Source organism: Zalophus californianus, chromosome 3 (assembly GCF_009762305.2).
Source record: "Zalophus californianus isolate mZalCal1 chromosome 3, mZalCal1.pri.v2, whole genome shotgun sequence".
Taxonomy (NCBI): domain Eukaryota; kingdom Metazoa; phylum Chordata; class Mammalia; order Carnivora; family Otariidae; genus Zalophus; species Zalophus californianus.
In genome coordinates, this window is record NC_045597.1 from 122,321,045 (window position 1) to 122,332,580 (window position 11,536).

An 11,536-nucleotide genomic window follows, 5' to 3' on the forward strand; every position below is an offset into this window, starting at 1 on the left:
AATCCCAGCTTGAGGGAGAAAGTAGGAATAAGATTGGTTTAAGATTTTGTACGTTCAAGCCTAAGAGACCACCTGATGCTCTCATTATTACATATCTATTAAGCAAAAGCAGGTCTCTTATTTCCCAATGGGATAAAACAATAGTAGCCAAAGCAAAGAGAAAAATCTCTGTGTAGTTCTCCCAGGCCAAAGTACTCATTAGAGCAGCATATGGGACGGTACACATCCAGGAAGGGACGTATGCCAACAATAATTATTTTAAATCAGAGCTCTGCAAATAATGACAATCTGCCCTGTATTTTTTCAAAAGTACTATAATCGACACGATCACCTTCTTGTCTAAGTGCTCCCTGCTATGCCTGCCCTGAATGCTCATCAGTTCATTAGTCACCCAACCAAATTAGAAAAACTTATGCTTCATCTCTTGCCTCAGTTTGGCAAAAGCAGTGTGGTTTTGTTTTTGTTTTTATTTTTGTGTCAACTTGTACCAAGAATACTGCTTAAATATTGCTACAGGGAGTGGCCCAATGACCTATAACAAACAGATTTGTATTTTTCACACATTTAAGTTATGAAGCCTCGTTCCATTTAGAATCAAAATCAGCACCTGAGTTAAGTAATCTGATTCCTAAAATTAAACCACATTACAGCGCCGCTTCCTTGTGGAGAAGTTAATGTCTGATGTTCATTCTTTCTTACTTTACAGACACACAGGCTCCAGAACCCAGAAATCAGTCACATGCAAGCAACGCCTAGAAACTTGACTTGGTTAACATCTAAGGAATTTCTGTTCTCTCTGCAAGGCATTTGGAATTCCCATATGGTAAATGTAGAAGGGACCTTTTAAAGATCATTTAACATCCTTCCCATCTATGGCAGAGACCTCTTTAACAGTTTTTCTGCCAGGAAGTCTTCTTGCTACAGCCTGGACCCTTCCAGGAATGGAAAGATGATCTGGTTTATGTGGTACATGGGTCAAAGCTCTAACAGTCATTCCTCTGGGAAACCACTGTTAGAACAATTTTTATTATCAGTGAGCATCTACCCTCCAGGTAGAGTGACCAAAGTGAGTACGGTGAGGGGGAACTGTGTTGATTTACGCAACCGGGATATATGTTTGCAACCAGTGTGAAACGTGTGGGTTGGGGACAGAGAAGAAAAGGCAGAGGCCCCAACGTTATGGATGGAAATAGTCAAATACTTCTCTCTCTCACCTGGTCTTCCAGGTCCCATTTTTAGAAGCCAATGACAAAATAATCCCCTGCATTTCTTAGAGATACAGAAGTCACACTGTGCTTGCTCTCTCAGGCCCAGTGACTTTAATGCTAACGTCTTCCATTGGCTGATCTACTGGTACCGGGCACGTTACTAAGTACTTTATAAGATGTGTTATTTCATTTGAAACTCCTAAGAACCCCACAAGGCAGCACTGAGAGAGCATGACCTTAGTATGTATGAATCTAACGTTTGTCTTGCTCCCATACAGCGTGATTCTCACTAGCAGTATAAAATTAGCACCCATGGAAATCCAAAAAGGAGGCGGACTTGTTTCTTTTCCAACATGCCTTTCACTCGGGAGACCAGGCCCCAAATACATGTTAACAATGGGCACACAATAGGGGGACCTGAGGCTCTATCTGGTCTTCAAAAAGTTCCCAGGGCATTTCCCCTATTTGGTGACTACTGCTAAAGAATAGATTATGGGGTGGAGGTGGCAATGGAAAGCATACACTAAATGGGAATTGGCAGAAGAGTGGGTTCCTACTTCCCTGGAACAGGCTGCAGTTCAGAAGGGAAATCCTTGGCTCATGTTGCTCTACAAAGGTTCAAGGCGCTGTAGCCTGCGGTCCACTACTGATAGTTTTGACCCTTGCTTCACGAAGTCGGCATTTACGGTATGGGGGAGAAACACGGGGGAAACAGTGACCTATATCATAGAAGAGCGAGAAAAAAGATCCCCATTTGTTGCACTAAATAGGGTCAGTGAGTAGTCATTGATCCTGTTTCCAGTAGCAACGGCTACACATCCTGTGGGTAATTCTCATTTAAAAAGAAGCAGTCACAAAAAGCACCATGTCTCCACAACAGAAAGGGAGTGTTTCGTGTGAATGGGGAAGAAGTGAGTACTATGCTTCTAAAGCCTGATAGAAAAATTATAGATTTCACCAAATTTAAAAGTAGAATAGTTCAGAAAGTAGAAAGTATCTTTCTTCCTCCTATAGCCTTCCCCCTAGTCATTATAGCTAGAGTTCCATTTTGTTTTGTTTCTTTATTCAGAAAGCATGTTTTACTTGGCAGTTTCCTGTTCCTAATCTTCAAATACACCCTGACTTTCCAATTTGGGGGTTGATATTTGGTCACCAAAGTTTTCTAAAAGCAGCACCAAAGCTAAGACCTAAAAGTTGATGTGCAGTGTAAAAGTATGATTATGCAAAAGACATAAAAAAGAATGCAAAAGTGTGATGGAAGAAAAAAAATCTATAATACTTAAGCTATTACTGTTGGACTTAATTGGATTAGACTTCATTTGACCTCACTCACCATCTTTACAAATATGGCCACGAAAGAGCAGACACCAAATGAGAAATGAAATTCTTAGGCTATTAGAAATAGAAACCTATGGGGGGGAGTAAGTCAGAGGGGGAGACGAACCATGAAAGACGATGGACTCTGAAAAACAAACTGAGGGTTCTAGAGGGGAGGGGGGTGGGAAGATGGGTTATCCTGGTGAGGGGTATTAAAGAGGGCACGTTCTGCGTGGAGCACTGGGTGTTATATACAAACAATGAATCATGGAACACTACATCAAAAACTAATGATGTAATGTATGGTGATTAACATAACAATAAAAAATTAAAAAGAAGAAATAAAAAAAAGAAATAGAAACCTATAAAGACTCTGAGAAATTTCCTAGAGCATGAGACAATATGCAAGTAGACCCAACTTTTCTAAAATGTTTCAAATAATAATTATAAGATGTTGTCATTAAGAAAAAAGTCCAGGGGCGCCTGGGGTGCTCAGTCCATTAAGCCTCTGACTCTTGGTTTCAACTCAGGTCATGATCTTAGGGTTGTGAGATCGAGTTCCACGTGGGGCTCCATGCTCAGCATGGTCTGCTTGGGATTCTCTCTCCCTCTCCCTCTGCCTTTCCCCCTGCTCATACACACACAAACACGCTCTCTGTCTGTCTCTATCTCAAAATAAATAAATCTTAAAAAAAAAGATAAAAGTTCTAATTTCTTCTTTATATCTGAGATGAAATCTTTAGTATTTCAAAATGTAACAGGAGTTAGATATGAATACATGCAGTCAGATACACACAAATCTACATGTTTTAAGTATTTCTTGAATACCAAAGTATAGATTTAAAATCTGATATACAGTATAAAAATGATTATGCAAAACACATCTGAAATGCAAATATATAAAAATGCACATCTGTAAAGAGTATTTCACTTTCTTATTTGAGACCTGGCTGATACCAAGTATTCCTGGTTAGTCTCAGACTTACAGGAAAACTAAAGCAACTAAGAGCAAGGAGCTGAGCATGTCTCAGGGGTTTTATTTTAACTGCTTCAATGTTTTCTTTCCTTGATGGTACCTAGCCTACTGAAACACTACCCCAAACAAACCACAGCACATTGAGTAAAAGTCACAGTGTTCATCACTCTCTAATCCTGACTTCACTCTTGCCTTGCAAATATCACACTACCAGCACCACTTTCTTCCTTAAAAGTCTGGAAAATTGAAAACTGCCCACCTGAATTTCAAATCCAAACGTTCCATTATCTTGCTTTTCCACGGTAATGAGCTTTCTGTAATAAAACGTTAAAAATATGCATGAAGATCAAAGCATCACATTTGGCACATTCTTATCATGAAATAACTGTCACAATTACAGATGACTGACATTCAGGTAAACTGTAGTATGTAAGACTGTGTGTTTGTGTGTGCGTGCGTGCGTGTGTGTGTGTGTGTTAGTGCACGCTGCTAGGAGACCAAAAAAATTCATGAATCTCTTTACCTTTGAGACCAGGAAAAGTCACCTAAAGAACTTGATCTCGTCAAAGCAAGCTGAAAAATATAACAAGCACACAGTTATCAAAAGGTCCTAAGACACAGCTATAAAATGTTCTAAATCACAAAGGACTTTGTTCTTTATCACCTTCTTTGGCCCAGCTCTGGGAAATTGTTACGTAAAGGTGGTAATTTCCATTCTCTATTGGTAGCAAAGGAGAGCCCGGAAAGGGAACATTGGAGCATTAAAAGGCTAAAAAGAGGCTCAGATAATAATACACCGTGGCAAAAGAGTTCCTGTAATGTGGCAAAACTCCAATGCTTCCAAAAAGAATGTCATATCTAATCTGTATTGAAAAGAGTCCCTGAAAGATTAACCAGAGCAATTTATAATCACACGGAAATCCAAAGAAAACAACACCCATAGAATGGCATATAAAATACTTGATAGTTTTTTGAGATACTGATGAAAGGACTGTATTTACTGTAATAGTTCAATGTGTTACTGTTTTTAGGAGGATATAATAATCTGTAAAGAACCAACACATACACAGAAATACAACTGAGGTGAAACCAGGGACTCAAAACCTCAATTCTGTTTTATGATTTATCTTTGCAATAGTTTTAGAAAAGTGCAATGAGATTTCCAGCCAAGAAAGGAAAGGAACCTCAAAATGGTATAAACTGTATGAATACTATCACCTTCACTCTCCATTCGATCCAGCAATTGCACTACTGGGTATTTACCCCAAAGATACAAATGTAGGGACCCGAAGGGGTACGTGCACCCCAATGTTTATAGCAGCAATGTCCACAATAGCCAAACTGTGGAAAGAGCCAAGATGTCCATCGACAGATGAATGGATAAAGAAGATGTGGTATATATACACGATGGAGTATTATGCAGCCATCAAAAGGAATGAGATCTTGCCATTTGCAACGACGTGGATGGAACTGGAGGGTGTTATGCTGAGTGAAATAAGTCAATCAGAGAAAGACATGTATCATATGACCTCACTGATATGAGGAATTCTTAATCTCAGGAACAAACTGAGGGTTGCTGGAGTGGTGGGGGGGGTGGGAGGGATGGGGTGGCTGGGTGATAGACATTGGGGAGGGTATGTGCTACGGTGAGCGCTGTGAATTGTGCAAGACTGTTGAATCACAGATCTGTACTTCTGAAACAAATAACGCAACATATTTTAAGAAAAAAGAAAAAGAAGAAGATAGCAGGAGAGGAAGAATGAAGGGGAGTAAGTCAGAGGGGGAGACGAACCAGGAGAGATGATGGACTCTGAAAAACAAACTGAGGTTTCTAGAGGGGAGGAGGGTAGGGGGATGGGTTGGCCTGGTGATGGGTATTAAAGAGGGCACGTTCTGCGTGGAGCACTGGGTGTTATGAACAAACAATGAATCATGGAACACTACACCAAAACAAATTATGTAATATATGGTGATTAACATAACAATAAAAAATTTTAAAAAAAGATCATATAGACATAAACTCCCAGGATATATTCTACCCCTGTAAGTAGGAAAAATAAGCAAAAGGAAGCATCTTGTTTTTCAGGTGATTGCTGTGAGTTTGTGTGTGTTTTTATTTTATTCCTTTAGGAATTAACACAAGTTAATTAACCCTTTCTCAAGTCTTGGTCCAGGGGCCCAAAATGTCAGCTTACAGTACTAGCTAAACCATGGTGTTTCACTGTCACTGTGATATGCTTGTCATTGATCAATAAGTACATTAAAAAATGTCAGGAGATGAACACATAGTCCAAACAATACAAATATATACTATCAATACATAGTCCAAACAAATACAAATAAGACAAATAGAGGATGAAAAACAGGATAAAAACACATAAAAGAAATTAATGCACACACAAAAAAATCCTTATTAAGGCATTTATTTGGAGAGAAGCCTATATCACTGTTAATGAATTTGAGTTACCAAGTAGCAAATGCCAGCATTCTCACAAACTTTCTGGAATGGCTCGGTGTTCAGAATTCGCCTATTGATCAATAAAGCTACTGTAAAGAGGAGCTGATCTTCTCTAACTGATTTGATATAAATTAATTACATTTTGTAATTCCTTGTCTTTTCAGTTCTGGACCTCAGACCATTTGTATCATCCTGAAGACTGCACTAGGAAGGCTCAGACCCAAAAAGAGTCTCTAGATTTGCTAAAAAGTATTATTTATTTTCAATTTGTAAGGACTAACTGTAGAAGGTCTCCAACAATTTGTATGGTTTGTTTCAGCCTGATTTGTCTTACCTACCACAGACATGGGCAAGGACCACTCAGCTATGCAATGGGGCCACCTTCATATGGAGGAGAGTGATAAACTTGACATTTCCCAAGCATTCTCATCTTTCTGGTATACTGTACTCACATTGTCTTAATCTGTTTTCATTATTTGTATCTGCCTGGCTTTTACTCTTATTTCCAATTTTAAGCTACTTAGGTCATATCAACTTATGTTATCTGTTATCATAACTAGGGTTTCTATTTATTTATTTTTTTAAAGATTTTATTTATTTAATTGACAGAGAGAGACACACACACAGTGAGAGCAGGAACACAAGCAGTGGGAGCAGGAGAGGGGGAAGCAGGCCTCCCGCCGAGCAGGGAGCCGGATGTGGGGCTTGATCCCAGGACCCTGGAATCATGACCTAAGCCGAAGGCAGTCGTTTAACGGACTGAGCCACGCAGGGTTTCTATTTAAAAGATACTACTCTTACTATCAATATTCATCATATCATTCAGATATTCATATATGAGGAGACATGTATGTGTGTTTATATACAGGGTATGCTGGATCAAATACCTCAGTTCTGAACATAACTATCTGTAGCCTTTGGGCCTCTTGGGGAATGTACTTGTTATTCCCCTGTGCCTAGTGCAGGGCCTGGAATAGAGTGGAAACTTAAAAATAGCTAAATAGACAAACAGAAGTAAACTACTAGACACCAATATAAGTAACTAAATAGTGGTGAAAGATCAAATGCAGGAGGAATGTGTTAAAATACTTTTCAACTTTGTCCTTCAGCAAATTTTAAATATTCACAGGAAAATCTCAAGGGTAATCATTAAAAATATAGATTTAAATTTAAAAAATCTAAAACATGTGGCAACATTAAAAATGAAAATCAAGTCAAAAAATAAGATCAAAAAAAAAAAAATCTCAACCCAAAAACAAGAACCATAGAGAAAGGACTAATAGAAAGCAAAGGAAGTTAGTAATGCTTTAATACAGAACTACCAAATGAATAAATGGTAGCAAGGATTAATGAGTTATTAAAATTTCCAACCTTTCCTCAGCAATTTTAAATGCCCTTTTGCCAGGCAAATAATCATAATATTGATGGGAACCTCAAGATTCCATCTGGTCCACCTGCAATCTGCCTTCTAAATAATAATAATAAAAAAAAATTCTATTTAAATTCAAATCTAAAATCTTTTAAGTCCACAAGACAAATCCAAGACCTCCACACAGAAGGAAACTGCCCCACCTTTCTCCTGCTAACCTTTCTACCTAGCTAATTGACTAGTTGAAAATATTTGCCTAGCACAACGTGAGACGCATGGCAGAGACTCAATTCCTGTGGACTGACTGATTTGGGTTATCAGTGACACACAAAAAAAATCAGACTAAGTCAAAGTATAAATTAGTTTCTACTCCGGATGAGCGATGAACCTCTCTTCGGCACCTAATATTTAAATAAAAGAATTTAAATAAATTAGGTACCATCAAATTCTCTGACACGTGCCACATCTTGACACAAAGCCTACTCGTCTTTGATCTGGGCTGTCAGACTCAGGTGAAGTGGAAAGGAAGGTTCTCAGGGTTCCACCTTGCTCACACACCAAACTATCTGCCGAAGTGGGAGGAAGTATGCCTAAGGCCTTATGGAAGGTCTCACGCTTTGGAAAATGTATTGCCCACAGCCCTTCTCCTAGAGTGAGCTGTCCTGTTCTCAGATCCAACCAGTGGAGGCTGCACTCCCGAATGCCCTCCCAGCCAGAGTGTCTTCTCAGGGTTGCAGCGCGAGACGCCCGAATAAGGAGCTGGTGTGTGTCGAACGGTATATGCTGGCAACAGCTGTCTTTTATTACACATTATCTAATATGAGCAATCTAGGTTTGGCGATTTGGCAGGCCTGCAAACTACACATTTAATTACCACTGCTGATAAGACCAAGCTCCTTAACCCTTTGCTGCCACTGACAGAAAGATGCCTGGGGGTGAGCTTATGATTCCTCTTCTTTTTTTTCTAGTCAGATGACTTAAAAGATCAGGCATTAATATTCAAAATGTAATTTTTGCTGCTATGCAGTGATTCACAGTGCCCCTCTTTAGCAAGACACGAAGACCAAACATTTCACCTGTCAGTCTGCAAAAGATAGGGGTCATCTGTAGCTCAGAGAGCTAGCATGGGGCCAGGAGAAGCTCCAAGTTCAGTATTGTAACCACTTTAGCTGCTAAGTAACAGATTGTTACTTCCTGGTCCCCACTCAGTGTACTTATTTCCTGAAAGTATGGGGGGGTGGGGAGGGGATACTTACTAGCAGGGAGGTTGTTTCTTTTGTTTTTATTGTGTCAAACGTCCACAAATTATGTGGACTGCTCACTTTCGAGTCCCTGCCTCCCTCTCCCTGATTCTTCCATGAATATAGCTTTTTTTCCCCCGTTTCCCTTTTAAGCCAGGAGCCTTGGGATAGCAGGGCTCTGCAGACTATTCTAAGATACTTGCTTAATGGAGCTGACTTCAGTTTCCTAACTTGTCTAAGTGCCCTTAAGGAACCCAAATAAATGTCCCAGCTTCCCAAGAAAGTCTCATTGTGGACTCATGAGCTCCTTTTCCAAGAAAAACTGTGGGCTATTGATTCTAAGCGTGTCACAATATGGATTAGAGGACACTTTTCCAATTCTTTAGTAGTGAAATTAATACAGTTTTCTACCTGAAGTATTCATTAGATGATCCAAATACCTTGTTGCAGTTAGGAACACTTGGGAGCTTTGGTAACAGGTGGGTCTGTGGCCAGAAATCAGGTGAAAGCTCCCGAAGGGCAGAATCCACCCCAGAAACACACGCTTTGCAAAATTCTGTATCTGAGCTTTTAAGTGAAAGCACCCTTTCAGAAGCTGCCTATTGAGCAACAATTCGATAACCCGAAGACTGTCAGGCAAAGGCAGCCTGTGGAACCACTGAGGCACATTCCAGCTTCTTGCCTGGTCCGCAGGTCCCTGGCTCTCGTTACAGCTTTTGGTGAACTCTGCCTTCCAAATGCAACCCACTACCCTCGGGCGAGGGGCCCATCAGGCACAAGCACTACTCCTTTGGTATCACTACATTTATAAAGCCTCTCCTTATTTCCCCTGTTCTCCTTTCCACCGTGTTTTCCATTGCAGGGATTTTTTTTCCCCCCAAAGTTATGTTCAGAGGTAGAAGCTGTACTGAGGTGTCTGTCACCTCCTGCAAATACAGGTATGGAGATATTATGCACACACAGAAGTCTATTTTTAAGCAATTCCGAGTGTAAACACCCAAATGCTTCTGAAGATTAATCTGAAACTACAGGCTCACCAGATACAGCTTTGCAGAAACCAAAGCCAGCAATAACGAGAAGTATGAATTGTTGACGTCAGCCCTGAAAGTGTTGAAAATAACAGTGGGCAGAGAGACACCTGCTCATGGGATTGCCTCACAGGGATCTTGTTGCCTGCAATGCGGTCGGTGCAAAATGGGTGATTATTCTCTAAAAACCACTTAAAAGAAATGAACATCCATTTGGAAAATTCTGAAATGTTGGGATAAACTTGCATCAAGCCTCATTGATGAGAATTGTACAGAATCCTAAGTATCGTGTAGAAGAGGTTTTGTTTTTGTTTTTGTTTTTTCCTTACAGTAATTCTCACAACAGGAAGAAAAAGCTCTTTGAATAGCAGTTTACTATGGGAAAGAACATGAGAAAAGGGAGAAGAGAGGACCTAAAAAGAGGAGAACATCAGATAAATTCATTGGTGTGGGAATGTGTGCATGTGTATGTTCACGAGTATATGTTATCTACATACGCACGATGAGTGGGTTTCTTCTCCCTCGATCCCTCTCACCGTCTCCTTCCAATAACCTCCTACCGACTGCCTTCTCTTAGTCCATGCTGTCCTAACCCACACTTAAAACCAGATGTGACTCCTCCATCTTCACTGCCCTTCACAGCTAAGTCTCTGGGTCTCCTCTCCATTCCGTCCATTTCCTCTTTCTCCAAATACTGCAAAAGTTGCTCCCTCGCCACTCATCCCTACCCACTTACCAACACACCATGTTTCTAGAGTGAGGTTCCTAAAACCCTCTCCTGCTCAAAACACCCTGTGGCTCCCTGTGCTGGTCAAATGACTGCATCCTCGGGGGAAGTGCTCAAGTGTTTCGTAAAGCAGCCCAGCTCCAAGGTCTCCCCTCCTCTCCCCTCCCACAGACACTTACTGGGTCCTCCGGACACAATAATGTGCTGTTACCTCAACGTGCCCCAAAGGCCCCCAAATCTGTGCCTCGGCATTAATTATTGCCTTGCTCTGGAATACCCCTCAATCACCGGAATATCTGTCCTTCGAGTTTAGATTAAAAGGCGTGTCCTTGGATTAGAGCATTTATGTTGTATAATGCCTATTCATTTGTTCTGCCTACTGAATTGTTAACCCTACAAGGCCAGGAAACGTGTTCTTCTCATCTCTGTACCTCCTACACTGCTCTATATCTGAAACCTGAATAAAGATCTTGGTGCTTCCCACAGCTGCTTTATTTTCAGGCAAGTAGTAAATTGATAGAAATGTTCATCATTTGATTAAGCTTAATGTCATAAAAGCATTTGGGATTAAAAAGATCAAAAATCCGAACCATGGCAAATCACGCCCTTATCTTCATTGTGAAAAATAATGAGGAATCAGCTGTATACATCACTGAGAAAAGATCACGACTCTCCCTCTATGCTTTAACTCTCTAATCCTAAAATTAGAAGGTTTAAGAGGAGCCCGTGATGTGCAGTAGGATTTAAGGGCAAAACTTCATGCTTTAAAGCAATTCTAATTCTAAATTCAGATATGTACTTGGAGCGTGATAGCAAGTTATATAACCAAAACCTGAAGAGGTTAAAAAATTGTTTTAAACATTGGAAATCATAGAATGAAAGAAACTAACTCAACTGGACATGGATTTTTCTAAATAAGTTTTCATCTCTAGGGAAATACCTTGCAGTACAAATAAAAACGATAACATAATTTTTGAGCACATACTACATGTCAGTCCCTGTGTTAAGCACTGCCTACTTCCTCACTTAAGCCACAGAAGAGCTCCTTAGGGTGGGTCCGTTGTTGTCTCCATTATAGAAAAAAGAAAACTAAATCTTAGAGGGGCAAATGAATTGTCCAAGGTCCCACAGCTAGGAAGTGACTGCGCTGGTATTCCATCAGCCATTCACTTATCTAATAAAAGCCTTAATTCCCAATAGCATTAGGAATGT

The 11,536-nt window shown here is 40.2% G+C and overlaps 1 protein-coding gene across 4 annotated transcripts in view; it reads right to left on the reverse strand.

The window, feature by feature from the left end:
* The window catches only part of LOC113920222 (cytohesin 1 interacting protein), an 83,116-nt gene that overhangs the window by 24,489 nt on the left and 47,091 nt on the right, over positions 1–11,536 (reverse strand). For all 4 annotated transcript variants that reach the window (XR_003519262.2, XM_027590525.2, XM_027590523.2 and 1 more), the window contains 2 exons: positions 4,025–4,074; positions 3,761–3,815 (listed from right to left, as the gene is read on the reverse strand). Coding sequence is in view for 3 of the 4 variants with exons in the window: in XM_027590525.2 (XP_027446326.1) it covers positions 3,761–3,815; positions 4,025–4,074 (105 nt within the window). In the remaining variant the exon portion in view is untranslated. The remainder of the gene's footprint in view (positions 1–3,760; positions 3,816–4,024; positions 4,075–11,536) is intronic.